Source organism: Pipistrellus hanaki, assembly GCF_964339955.1.
Source record: "Pipistrellus hanaki genome assembly, chromosome: 13".
Lineage (NCBI taxonomy): Eukaryota > Metazoa > Chordata > Mammalia > Chiroptera > Vespertilionidae > Pipistrellus > Pipistrellus hanaki.
The window spans coordinates 26,077,574-26,091,247 of record NC_140515.1 but is presented as its reverse complement, the minus strand read 5'-3'; the positions used below and the strand labels follow the sequence as shown (position 1 = coordinate 26,091,247).

The window sequence follows — 13,674 nt, the reverse complement described above, 5'->3', positions numbered from 1 at the left end:
CCCCCGTGGGGAGATGCCCCTCTCATGGTTATTACACTTTCCTGCTTCCCCCACCCGACACTCAGAGCCCGCCTCCTTCTGTGCAATGCAGCCTAGGAGTCAAGGGCTCCGGCTTGAGTCAGGTGCATGGGGTTTGGATTCAGTTCAGATATACGGGCACCTTAAAAGTGCCCACCTCCTGGGTGGTGAGGACACGGGCGACTAGAGGTGCCCAGCAAGAGGCTGGCACGTAGAAAGCCTGGTGAGTAGGAGCTCCAGGAACCCCTGTCAGTGCATCCAGAGTGGCTACTCTGATGGACTCGGTGCTTCCCCTCCACGTTTCCCTCTGTTGTATTCAAATCAGGCAACAATGGGCCGCCCGTCTGGGAGGGGCCGAGGGTAGTCCCTCAGATGCTGGCGGCCAGGCCACTGGAAGGGCAGAAACCTCTTTGGCTGGACATCTGGACCATGGACAGGGATCTGAGTGACGAGGACAGTAAGTACAGCCGGGCGGGCGCGGGCGCACACCTCTGTAATGGGCACCAAGCCCCAGTGCTGCCTCGGGCTCTGGGTCTGCCCTGCGGAGGGCATTCTTCCCTGCTCCCTCCATCCTTCCTTCCTCCTGTGGGCAGAGCCCACTCCCAGCCTGCAGGGCGGTGGAGAAGGATGTAAAATCCCAGAGAACTTTCCTCCCTAATGACTTAATACATCCAGGTTTTACAGTCTTACCTTCCTGTCTCTGTCCCCCTCCTCCAGAGCCAAATGTAAGTGAGACTGTCAGGAGTCTTATTTCAATCACAGCGGGGGCTCAGCTCTTAGATGAGGTTAATTTAAAAGTGTCACGAAAGGTCTTTACTCATGGACTCCCTCACCTCGGGAAACAGCCTGGGTGACCCCTTCCTGTCATTACTGGGACAGAAATACGGTGGAATAGAAAGACTATTTAAAGAGACGACCAAAAAATAAAAAAAGGATTTTAGGAAAAAATGTGCTATGTTTAAAAAATTTTTTTGATCCTGAATTGGAATGAGGAATGCTGTACAGTGTCAGATTGGGAACTCGGAGGCTAGGGTTCAATCCCGACTCTGCCGTGAACTGGCTGTGTGGTCGTGGGCCAGTCATTTAAACTCTGAGCCGCAGTTTTCTCGCCCACGAAGGGAGATTGGATAAGGAGCTCTTCATCTGAAGACATGAAGGGGTGGGAAATGGTGTGCGAATGTGCTCTTTTTGGAGGTGGGAGTCCACATCTGAATCCCAGCGAGACCTGGGACACTGGTCCGTTTTCACAGTTACTGACCTCGGGGACCTCAGAGGTCCTCGAGGGTCCGGCGCTCTCTGTTTTCTCTGTTGTTCTCTCAAAGCCTAAGCTTCAGAGCCAAAGTGCAATATAACATAAACCCATGCTATTCCTAGAGCTCATGTAAATGTTCCATCTTGCAGTGGAAGCTGTATGGAGATATTTTAGCATGTGTTTGAGGAGGACCTAATCTGACATGTTGGAAATTGTGTGTTGTTAGCCTTATTTTAATAAGCTCCCACTGACATTCAAATGCAGTCTTTCCTCGTCAAAACGCTGCTCATTAGCAGTCTTTCCATTTATATGGGGAGTTTCTCTTAGCAGAAATGGGCCAAGTCAGACCTCAATTCCAATGCAAGCTGGGCCCATTTGTGCTGGGAGATTTTGTTTCAGTCACTTAATCGCTATGGTGTCATCTTGCAGATTTAATCAAGGATTAATTGGCTGTACAGTGCCTAAACCATCACTCAGTCTAGAGCAGGCATGAAGTAAATATTGACTCTAGAAAATGATCAGATTTTACCCCCCAGAGATTTAAAATTGAACTGTCATTAAGCGGAGATATTATCACCTGTGATGTTTCTGTTTTGGCCTCACCCTTTTAGTAAGCAAGGTGAGGGTAAGGCCAACGTTTTAGCTCCCTTAACATTCCAAAATGTATGATAGACTCCATTCTGTCATGGGGTCGGATTTCTAACCCACTCAAAGCTCAGGGCAGCACTGAGGGCCTACTGCAAGGCATGGGGCTGCCCAGAAAACACTTTAGAGACTGAGTTGAGGCACTCTGGAACTAAGTAAAATTTTCTCCAGGTTTCAGACTTACTGATTGCTGTAGGACTTCCACAATTTAAATGTCCCGTCTCAGGAGAGAGATGGCTGCCCACTTTGTCCAGTTGGCTTGCCCAGTTACTGAGTTTTTGAGTCTGTAGTGTGGGCAGCTTCAGCAAGAGAATATCCTCCTCCGATGACACACTTTGGGCCAAAGGTAGCACAGATGGGGACATTCTGGGATGTGGCGTCCCAGAATGAGGTTAGCACCTCTACTATGGGATGCTGAGATGTCTTCCGACAGCATCGCCAGCTGGAGGCAGCATCCCCCTCCCTACCCCCACTGCCGGGAGCTCCTTTGGTGGTGGGCAGCTGCCCCTCCTACCCTGTCAAAACTTTTCTTACATTGAGTTAATATCTCTTTCCCTGGACCTTCTACTCTTTGGTTCTTATTCTGCCCCCAAAGCTCCTCAGAACCTGTCCGTCTTGTGTTTAAAACAAGAACTCTTCAGAGTCTTTTCTTCTCCTATTTCTTCAATGGTCTCAGACATAATATGTTTTTAATCATTCTTCTCTTAAAGGGAAATGTCCTCACTCAGAACTGAAGAGGAAATATCTCCCACCTTATTCTAAAAACCCTACCTTTTCTAATGTAACTTCTTTGATTGCGGACTGACTGACACCCCTCCCAGAAATGGGAGGTCAGAGCCTCTTTAAGTACGATGGGCTCTTAACGGCAGCCCCTGGCAACCTGAGGGGGACGCTGCCCTGACCAGGGGTGCAGGACCTCAGCGGCACCTCCTCACTCCTGGGAGGTGGGGGCAATGATCTGAGGCCACAAAACTGTTGCCATTACTGACTCAGCACTGAAGAGATGGGACTGGCATCGGTCCCCGAAGGTTTGTTCACAGAGTGTCCCTCGCCTTGCTCTGAGTTGGAGGTCGGAGATTGGATCTGAAGCTGTCACGGTCCCTGGGAGGGAAGGGATGCTGGACTTCTGGGCAGGGGCCCAGCGGCCAAGAGCCTTGGTCACTGACCCTGGGCCTTGGCATTTCCCACACATCCCTTAGGATGGAGGCACAGCTACCAGGAATGCAGGCCTTCCCTGCCAGGCTGGCCCTGGCCTCTCAGGGCCCCTCCGGTCTTTCCTGAGGGCTGCCTTATCTTTGGAAAGCTGTTGTGGGTCTGGAAACTACTAGTGGAAAGATACTGTCCCCTTTGGGGAGTAAGAAATAATCCCCTTAATGACGTCATCATAGCTTAGAGGGGAGCCCAAGAACTCTCCCACATTTGTTTGCAGATCTCTCTTGTCCACTGCACTGTGACCCTCCTCCCCGAGCCCTGGTTTAGGGAAAGGTATCAAGGCCCTAAAAGTGAGTGAAGTGATTTTCCCTCTAAGACTGTACAGCAGGCTAGCTGCTTTCCTGTGCTCATGGATGGGGCAACAAGGATGAATAAAACACTGATCTACCTTCAAGGTGTTCAAAGCTAATAGGGGAAGCAGACCCCAAGAAGGTATTTTACAAGTAACCTATCTATATATATAAAAAACAAGTGGCCCTAATGCCATCGCACCTTAACAACCAAAGAGCAGGTGGACGGGGCAGCGAGCTACAAGCATCAGAGGGTTATGAGTGGTGAAGGGCTATGAGTGTAGAGGGCAGGACACAATCTACAATACAAGTGGTGAATGGTGGGGCAGCCAGCTGAGTCAAGAGGCAGTGAGCTACTCATGCACAGATTTGTGCGCAAGGCCCCTAGTCTATACTAATAAAAGGGTAACATGTTAATTAGACCGGGAGATCTTCTGGATGTTCTTCTGGACAAAGCCATGGTGGTGGGGCTAAGGCAGAGGTGATTAGGGGTGATTAGGCTAGCAGGGGAGGGCAGTTGGGGGAAAGCAAGCCATCAGGAGGGCAGTTGGGGGTGAGGAGGCCGGTGTGGGGGCATTTGGGGGCAAGCAGGCCAGCAGGGGGGTGGGGCAGTTGGGAGCAATCAGTCTGGCAGGGGCGGGCAGTTAGAGGTGATCAGGCTGGCAGGGGTAGCAGTTGCAGTGGATCAGGCTGGATCCCTGTGGGTCGAACCTAAAATGGCAATGGGACATCCCCCAAGGGGTCCCAGATTGAGAGGGTGCAGGGGGCTGAGGGACAACTGCAACCCCCCTCAGCCTCCCCCTCCCCCCCACACACACATGAATTGACCAGCTGCAGTGGCAAGGAGCTGAGGGAGTGAAGGAAGGAGGAGGTGGGGAGGCGGGGAGCCTCTTTGGCCCTGATCACTGGCCAGGCCTAGGGACCCTACCTGTGTACAAATTTCATGCACTGGGCCACTAGTAATTCTTAGAAAGCCATTTGGCACAAGCAATGATAGGGAGTGGATTCTCTTGAAGGCAGTGGAGTTCTGAGATCACAGAGCACGAGAACCCCACCCAGCCGGCTTTGCGGGAGAGGAGATCTGGGCTGACTCCGGCTGAACCAGATGATGGGATGTCATGGGCAGAAGCAGCCAGAGCAAGGGCTGGGAGAAATGGCACAGTGTATGTGTGAGGATGTATGCAAGCCTCAGTGCCATGAAGTGACAGGCCCCCTCTAGAAGGAACAGGCAGCTCTTAGAAAGCCCAGCCCTCACGAGCGCCTCTCTGGGCGTGATGGCACCTTCCACAGAGCATGGGTTTTCCCTCGCACTTACTGGAGCTGTGTGGTGGCGTTTGCTGCATTCTTCCCTGGCACAGAGGGGCCACTAACTCCAGGGAAACTCCTTCCAGGTCTTCTTCCCCCATTTCTCCTGATGTCGGTCTCACTCACATTATATTTTTCTCAATGTTCCCCACCCCAAAGCTCCTACACTTCTCTCTCAAGCCTCAAGCAGGCTTGTCTCTCTCACTCCCCCTTTCTGTTCTGTTCTGCATTCCTCTCCCCTCCCGCTCCTCAGGGAGCTGTCTTCCCTCCTCTCACCCTGCTCTGGACAGCATGGGAAGAGTTTCTCATCATCATGTGAGCAGAGGGAACCTTTTCTCCCCCACGTAACGCAGGGCCTCATCTGACAGGTTCAGGAGCCTGGACAGCAGCTGCGGGTAGAAGTGAGCTGCTGCAGTGTGTAAGAGAGGGCACGGCCTGGTCAGCTTTCTGGTCTTGCTCTGAAGGCCTTTAATTAGTGTAACTGATTATTTGTGTGTTTGTTCTTTTTTAAAAAGAATAGTTTATTGATTTTCAGAGTGGAAGGGAGGGAGAGAGAAAAATGTCAATGTGAAAGTGCAACATGGATCGGCTGCCTCCTGCACGCCCCCCGCCAGGAACGGAGCCCACAACCCGGGCATGTCCCCTGACCAGGAATCAAACCAGCAACCTCCTGGTGCATGGGATGACACCCAACCAACTGAGCCATACTGGCCAGGACTGCTTGTTCTTTTAGACACAACAGGACTTCTTTCTTTTCTTTATCTTATAATCATCTGAATCTCCTCATCTTTCCCCTTTGTTTTATTCTAAATTGAGATAAAATACATGTAACATAACATTTGCCATCTTAACCATTTCAAAGTGTGCAGCTCGGTGGCCTTTAGCGCCTTCACATTGTTATGCAACAACCATCATCTCCATCGTCTCCAGAATGTTTTCATTTTCCCAACTGAAACTGTCCCCATCAAACCAGAACGCCCCATTCTTCCCACCCACCCCTGGAAAACACCACCTTTCTGTCTCTGTGAATTTGACCACTTGGCTCTCTCTTGCAGCATCTTAAGTATAATTTAAATTATGAGACACATATGTCCACCAACGGTATGCGAGAAGCAGGAAAGGGGGGTTCCCTGTCTAAAAGGGGCCCTCAGACCTGCTGAAGGAGATAAAGCAAGCTAAAGCAAGCTAAAGCAAGACAGCAGCGGGGAGCCGTGTGAGCAGAGAAGGGACATGATTTCAGGGCTTGTGAGGTGATGAATCTGGAATCAGGGGCAGAAGATGTGGGCTCTGTTTATCGTTCTGAAATAATAGGCTATCCGTAAATTATTCTTTTCTCTGCAAGGAAAATTCCTCTCTGTACAAACAAAAAGCAGCCGGTGGCTGGGGAGCAGAAATGATATCTTGGTAACACTTTGCGAAGTTTTCCCTGCAGCCGCTTGATGCCATTTGCATGGAGCAATAGGGCGTTCAGCTAAGTGGGAAGGGCGTTGGGGCTTGGAGTTAGGACCTGAGTTCTAAGTTCTGCTTCTGTCTCTGCTGTGAATCTTGGAGCTCATCGTCCCAAATCCCATCTCTGAGCCTCATCTTGTTCTGCTGCAGATTGAGGAAAACTGGTTTTTGTGAAGCGCAAAAGAGATGCCTGCATGCCACCCCCTGGTGGGCCTGAGGCCACAATGCGTGTGTGAGGGTGGGGCGGCCCAGCGGGACAGCTGCCCTGGGACTCGGCCCCGGCACCATGGAGACAGCGAAGGGCCCGGTGGCCCCCTCGGGGGTGCCCTGCGCTGGGTGTCACACAATGCCCTGTGACGTCCGCGTTCCTGTTGTGCCCGATGAGATCTGCACAGGAAATGACGCATCCGCCTGTAGTTCAGCCTGGAGTCCTTTATTTTTGTCCCATAACATAATGGGGAGATTAAGTTAGCGCTGACGATTGATGACTGCCCTGGGAGGCCAGGGTGGCTCCCCGTGATGGATGGAGCTCTGGCTTTCCCACCTCTCATTCTTCCCCTCTTCCTGCCCCTTTGTTTGGTGTGCAGCAGGACATAACAGCCACCCGGCATTTCCCTGTCTCCTCTCCTCGTGAAGGACAGTATTGATGCCCTCGCTGACCCCAGACTTCTGGGTGGGCGGTGGCCACTGCTTTCTTTCTATGCTTGACATTTCCACTGTTCCCTGGCATAAAGGAACACAAAGAGAGAGGAAGACCTTGCCTTCTCAGGTCCATGGCATTGACTGAGCATTTATTAATGCCAGGCTCAGGGCTACGTTCGCATTCTCATTAGATGGGCACTAGCGTCCGCTTCGTTTCATAACTGGAGAGTTGAGTTCTGCACGGGTGTGTGGCTGGCACAGGCTCATGGGATCAGAGCCCAGGTTCCTGCCACTGAGCCTCAGGGATTCCGAGTCCGGTCACCCTGGCCTCAGTCCAAACCCTGACCTTCATCTTCACTTCGGATAACCTGGCTCACAGGAACTGCAATGGACGCGCATGGGCCCTGGTCCCAGAAAGTTCAAAAATTCCAGCCTCCACCTTCCCCTCAAACCCATCCTCACAGGTGACTGTCTAGGTCAGGGTGGGTGGGCAAAATATGGCTTCAAGGGCCAAATCTGACCCATGGCCTGTTTTTGCAAAGCTTTCTTGGAACAAAGCCTCTCTTATTCAATTGTGTAGTGTCTGCAGCTGCTTTGAGGCCACAATAACGGAGGTGAGTGATTGAGGAAGATCATTTGGCTCACAAAGTCTACAATACTTACCACCTGCCTATTTATAGAGAATGTTTGTGGGTCCCTGGGTCCCTGGTGGCTAACATAGCTCAGGATGCTAATAAACGCATTGGAAACAAAACATAGGGAACCAAGTTAAAAATAGTTCCATATTGTCACATCGGGGACGTCAGTACCCATGGGCAGGCCTCCGTGGGAAGCTCTGGGACGATGGCAGCCTCGTTTGTCTGGAAGTGGAGGTGGAGGTGGTGAGAGAGCCTAAAATGCTGAAACACATGACCAGTGAACAGCCCCGTTCTACTCCTCCCCCCAAATGAGAAAGGTCTTTGTCCTCAAACACCGATGCATCTGTGTGTGTAACCCACTTACATCTCCTCTTTTGACTGTAATGTATCTCCTTGCAGAAAACTTACAAAGGAAGCAGAAACAGAAAGATATTTGCAGATAGAGAGGGCCTTTGTAGCAGGGAAACATCTGTAAGCAATTGAAACAGTTTAGAGGCCAGGATGGATGTGGGTGTGGTGCAAAGTGCCACAATCAGATTGTGAGATAGGTTCCCATTATTTATTATATTTAAATATGGCCCATTTACTTCTCATTGGAAGTATTCTAGTGTTATTGAAGATGGTCCCTATGCCAGCCAGTTGAACTCCTGAGAATTTAAGCTTAGGATCTAACTGAGGTGCCTGGATTTTAAAATATACCCAAGTAGATCGCATCTCCCATCCCAATTTTTCTAAAATCCAGAAGAACTGTATGAGTCTCATATGTGTCTGACTGGGCTTCTGTACCCATTATTGTTGGCCATTGTTTCATAGCTACTTCAGATTCCATTTGCATTGGCATAGACAATAGATTCTGTTAAGTTAGGATATAGGCATGTTCTCATTGTTGGATTTATGCATGCGTTTTTATAGTCTGTCCTATCCATGGAGCTAAGGCTTTATTGTCCTTTCCATGCTGCTTCCCACCCTTTTCCTTCTTCTTGAAACAGCATTCCCTCCGTATGACCTATTTTAAGTGGAGTCTTTTTCTAATGAATGACGTTCTTCATTAGCTGCAAGTTCAGCTTGTCCCAGAATACCAACGCCAGCCCCCACTCCTCCAAGTATTCCCCTTTTATTTCCTTTAGGGGGCCAATGTTGTTGTATCCACCAGGAACATTATTGCCATTGGGTAACTATGGATTGGGAGCAGTTGGGGTATACTGAATGAACCCCAAAATATTGAGTTTCTTATGCTATAGTTAAGTGGGTAGAGGTAGCTCCAAAATGAGTAGAGTTTGAGTATTCCATAGAGCTTCCAACAAGCGTCCAGAAGTAGTTACAGACATATTTACCTACCAGGTAATCCTCATAATTTTTGTAATGGGGACCTATTGATTTTTTTCTGATTTCACGGACATCTAGCAACAAGAGCATGGCTGGTGAGTCTGAGGACAAGGTATTTTATGACAGACAGGGCAGGTCACTGCAAGCTTTTCCCCATCACATCCAGTTGTTTTTCTTAGCCTTTCATCATCCATTCCTATAGGTATACAATACTGGTAGATTAGATCCATATATAATTCTACCAGGGGAATTATCAGGGAGGCATTCTTGGAGGTATTTGCCCAAGTTGGGTCCTTTACAATAGATATATCCAGAAAAAAATGTACCGATGCTTATATTTATAGGAGAAGACCTGTGTGTGGCCAGCAAAGTGTTAACTTCATTATCATAACTGATAATCAGAATATCATTGTCTAGTAGGTGGGAAAGATTAGCAGGTACCCAAGTTAAATTTTTCATGTCTAATAAGGGAAAGGGTCTAGGAAGACAGATACTGTTTCCACTATGAAACAATAAGGAGGATAATAACAATATAAAAATCATTTTATATACATTTAATCAATAACAATTAGGTGATATAAAGAACAAGGTTTGAACAGTGTCCGTTTTTGAGCATTCAGGCCTACTTGACGTCTTGTGTAGCTGTCTGCCTCTGTGGTCGGCTTCTCATCCTTGAAAAGTCTGTCAGGGACGATGAAAGGCTTCTGAAATTTGGCTAGTTAATTTTGATTGTACCATTGGTACATTCCACAAGTCCTGAAGACTGGGGGTGATAGGCATAATGAAAATGCTGTGGTATAGGCCAAATGTTACAGATGATTTTGTTATTTGTTCAGTGAACTGAGTCTCCTGGTCACTATGTAATTCATAGGGAATTCCCCAATTGGGAATTATATTTTCTAATAACAATTTACCAACTTTTAAGGCTGGTAAAGGGATATACTGAATGGACCCCAAACATACAAATCATAACAAATATATATTTGTATCCATGAAATGGTGGGATTTGGATAAAATCCAATTATCATATTTCGGATGGACCCAAAGGAAGTGGGAAATGTCCTTGGGATCCCTGGAGTGGTTTTCCTGGGTTATTTTGGACAGAAAACATCTGCTGTACATGTTATGAGCTACAGCAGGAGAAGGCTTTCAGTAATATTGTTTACTCCCTGAGATAATCTTTTCAGAACTCCAGTGTGTTAGCTCAGGCACATGCTGAAGCATAGGGAGTTGGGCTCCTATAGGTAAAATAGGTTTCTGATTGGGTCCAAGCCATATCCGTCTTTCTGGGTCAAAGGTTCCCCCTTTTTGTTGCCATGTTACCTTTTCTTCCTCTGTAACTATCTGTTGATAGGGGGAAAGATAATCTTTTATTGATTTAATAGAAAGCAAAGAACATTCTGAGGCCTGGATAACATGACTGTTCAATGCTGCCTGCTACGTTGCAGCATCAGTGGAAAGATTTCCTTTTGCTCATGGTGGTAGCTTTAGCATGCCCTGGGGTTTTGATAATTGTCAATTGTTTTGGTTGCTGAATGCCATCTACAAATTCCGCAACCAGTTTCCTATTAAAAAAAAAATGTACCTTTATTGTTGAAACTATTCCAGATATTCCCACTCACATAAACCCCCTCCTCTGACTTTCCATTTTTATGGGCTTTCCTGAGGAAGTTAAGAAGCCTCACTGCTTCCATAACATTCCAGAGTCCTGAGCTACATCAAATGCATAGAGGCTATCAGTGTAAATATCGGCTACTCGATCTTTGGCCAATTGACAAGCCCAAGTTAGAGCAGTTAATTCGGCTTGCTGGGCAGATCTTATTTCAGGTAGATAAGAACTTTCAATTATATCCACGGTGAAAGTTATTGCATATCCAACTTGGAAATGTCCCTGTTCATCCTTCAGATAAGATCTATCTGTGAACCAAATTAAGTCAGCATTGTCATTAGGAGTTTCTTGTAAATCATTCCTAGGAGCAAAAAGGTGTAAGTAAGCAAAACACAATTGTAGGTGTTTTCATCCTGTAAAGAGGGTAATAAAGCTGCAGATTTAAGATGATTACAATGAGTTAAAGTCAGATTAGGTGCAGAGAGCAGGAGCATTTCATAAGAAGCCAGTTAACTGATAGAGAAGTGTTGAGTGTGATGAGAGTTCAGCAAAGATTCAACAGAACGAGGAACATAAATGGTTAAAGGAGAGCCCATTACTGTCTCTTCTGTCTGTTTATAGAACATGGCTGTAGCAAATATCACCCTCATTCAAGGAGGGAGCCCTTTTGCTACTCAGTCTAGTTGCTGACTGTAATATCCTATAGGTCTATGATGAGCTCCGTGTTTCTGAGTTAGAACTCCTAAGGCATTTCCTTTACTTTCATTTGTGAAAAGGAAGAAGGGACATTTATAATTTGGATGTCCCAGAGCAGTAGCTTCAGACAGTACTTCCTTTAGAGCAGGGGTGGGAACATTTTTTCTGCCAAGGGTCATTTGGATATTTATAACATCACTAGAGGCCCGGTGCATGAAATTCGTGCATGGGGGAGAGGTGTCCCTCAGCCCAGCCTGCACCTTCTCCAATCTGGGACCCCTCGAGGGATGTCTGACTGCTCGTTTAAACGGGCAGTCAGACATCCCTCTCACAATCCAGGACTGTTGGCTCCCAACCTCTCGCCTGCCTGCCTTCCTGATTGCCCCTAACCATTTCTGCCTGCCAGCCTGATCACACCCTAACCACTCCCCTGCAGCTTGATTAATGCCTAACTGCTCCCCTGTCAGCCCGTTTGCCCCTAACTGCCCTCCCTTGTAGGCCTGGTCCCCCCTAACTGCCCTCCCCTGCAGGCCTGGTCTCTCCCAACTGCCCTCCTCTGCTGGCCTAATCACCCACAACTGCCCTTCCCTGCAGGCTTGATCACCCCCAACTGCCCTCCCTTGCAGGCCTGGTTCCTTCCAACTGTCCTCCCCTGCTGGCCATCTTGTGGTGGCCATCTTGTGTCCACATGGGGGCAGCCATCTTTGACCACATGGGGCAGCCATCTTGTGTGTTGGAGTGACAGCCAATTTGCATATTGCTCTTTTATTAGATAGGATAGAGGCCTGGTGCATGAGTAGGGGCTGGTTGGTTTGCCCTGAATGGTGTCTGGATCAGGGTAGGGGTTCCCTTGGGGCGCGGGGCCAGGAGACATAGACCCATGTTTCAAAGAGAAAGAAAGAGGCCTTAAGGAAGTGTGACCACTGTAACTCAGAATCTGTCTTCAGGGTGGTGGCCTATGACTATGTTTATAAAGCACCTGTCCCGGTGTCACAAAGGGCAGGTGGCCATCAGCCAGGAGCTGCCATTCTCAAGGTTTTTCCATCCTTATTGTTACTGCTGCAGCTACTCACCCCCACGCCTCCCTCTCACCCTGCAGATGTGTTCTGGCTCCTGAGGGTGCCAGAGAGAGCCAGGCTTGGTTTAGGTGAGGCTTTTAGGAATGTGCCTGCCCTCACCTGTTGGCTTCCCGTGAAGTCACCGTAGACGCCCCTCCCTCCCTCCCTAAGGCTCGGACCACCCATCTCTCTGCAGGTGCGGCCGACCTCAGCTTCGAGGCCGAGAGCCCTCTGGTGCCTCCCGTCGAGCTCCTGGAGAGGCTGCCCAGCTATGACTGCCTTGTTCAAGGAGGCGGTAAGTCTGTGGGGTCTCGGTTCCTACGCCCTCTTCCTGGGGCTTCTGCTGCTTGGGGGGCCATCTCTGGAACGGGTTGGTGCTGGGCTAGCTCCCCTTTCCTCTGGGGGCCCGGGAAGGCCCTGTCCCTGTTGGGGGACAGGGATGAGAGGACATGGGCATAAGCCCCGTGTCCACGAGCATCCCATGACCGTGACCCTCTAGGTCAGAATGCTCCTGACCTGGGACCCGTCATTCTTTTCTTCACCTGCTCCCCCTCAATTCGCCCGTCTTTCCTGCTTTCACCACCGGTGTCTGTTCCTCTGAGTGAACCCTGACTCCCTCCTCTCTTCCAGGACAGCAGATCTTCTTCCCGCCCTTGGAGGCCCCGCGGAGACCCCAGCAACAAACATGCTGGTCTTCGTTCCTGCAGCACAGGTGAGCTGCAGTTGTGACCTGGTGACCCTTCCAGAGCCAAGTTCACTGGTGGTAAACCTCTCCATCACCCTTACTCCCCAGAGGGCCCCCCCCCCCGGGGGTCGTATCTCAGGGGCCACAGATCTCAATCCCAACAGCCCATCAGGATCCAGGGATGGGGCCTGGGACTCTGTATCTTACCATGCTCTGCAGGCTGTTTGGCTACCAAACCAGAGTTGAAAACCATAGTTGCAAACTATGGCCCCGGGGCCAAACCCAGCCCACCACCCACTTTTGTGAATCAAGTTTTATGGGAACACAGCCCTCTCCTCTGTCTCACTGGCTGCGTTCCCACTGCAACGGCAGAGGTGAGTGGCTGAGACACAGACTAGCTGGCCTCCATCTGTCAGAGGCAGAGCCTGAACTATTTCCTCTCCGGTCCTTTGCAGAAAAGCCAGCTGCTCCCCAGAGAGGCCCACACCCTTGTTTTGCGAGGACTGGGGCGGAGTTCAAGTTTACAGCCAGCTCTGTGCCCAGAGAGGGGCAGCCTGGAGGGCCTCCCCTCGGCCACCTCTCTTCCCTGTTGGGAGGGGATGGGAGGGCACTGGGCATAAGCCTTCAGCCTCCGGCAGGCGGCCAGGGCCTGGGGCTGGAGACGCAATGTGCATGAGAGGGGCTGACACTGGGGCTGGGCTGCTGTGGAGACGCGTGTGAAGCTGTGGGTGGGGAGGAAGGAGGAGAGGTTGGGCGGGAGGGCTTCTGCAGGAGGGGACCTGGCAGCTGGGCCTCAGTGAAGAGCTTTGCAGCACGGGGGGGGCGGGGGGAGACACTTGTCCAGAGAGC

General features: G+C 49.8%; 1 protein-coding gene across 1 annotated transcript in view; it reads left to right on the top strand.

The window, feature by feature from the left end:
• Positions 1-391: 391 nt before the first annotated feature.
• The window catches only part of SSUH2 (ssu-2 homolog), a 28,149-nt gene continuing 14,866 nt past the window's right edge, over positions 392-13,674 (top strand). Inside the window, exons 1-3 of the mRNA XM_084901575.1 lie at positions 392-475; positions 12,337-12,435; positions 12,771-12,852. Of these exons, the coding sequence (XP_084757701.1) occupies positions 448-475; positions 12,337-12,435; positions 12,771-12,852 (209 nt within the window). The 5' untranslated portion in view covers positions 392-447. The remainder of the gene's footprint in view (positions 476-12,336; positions 12,436-12,770; positions 12,853-13,674) is intronic.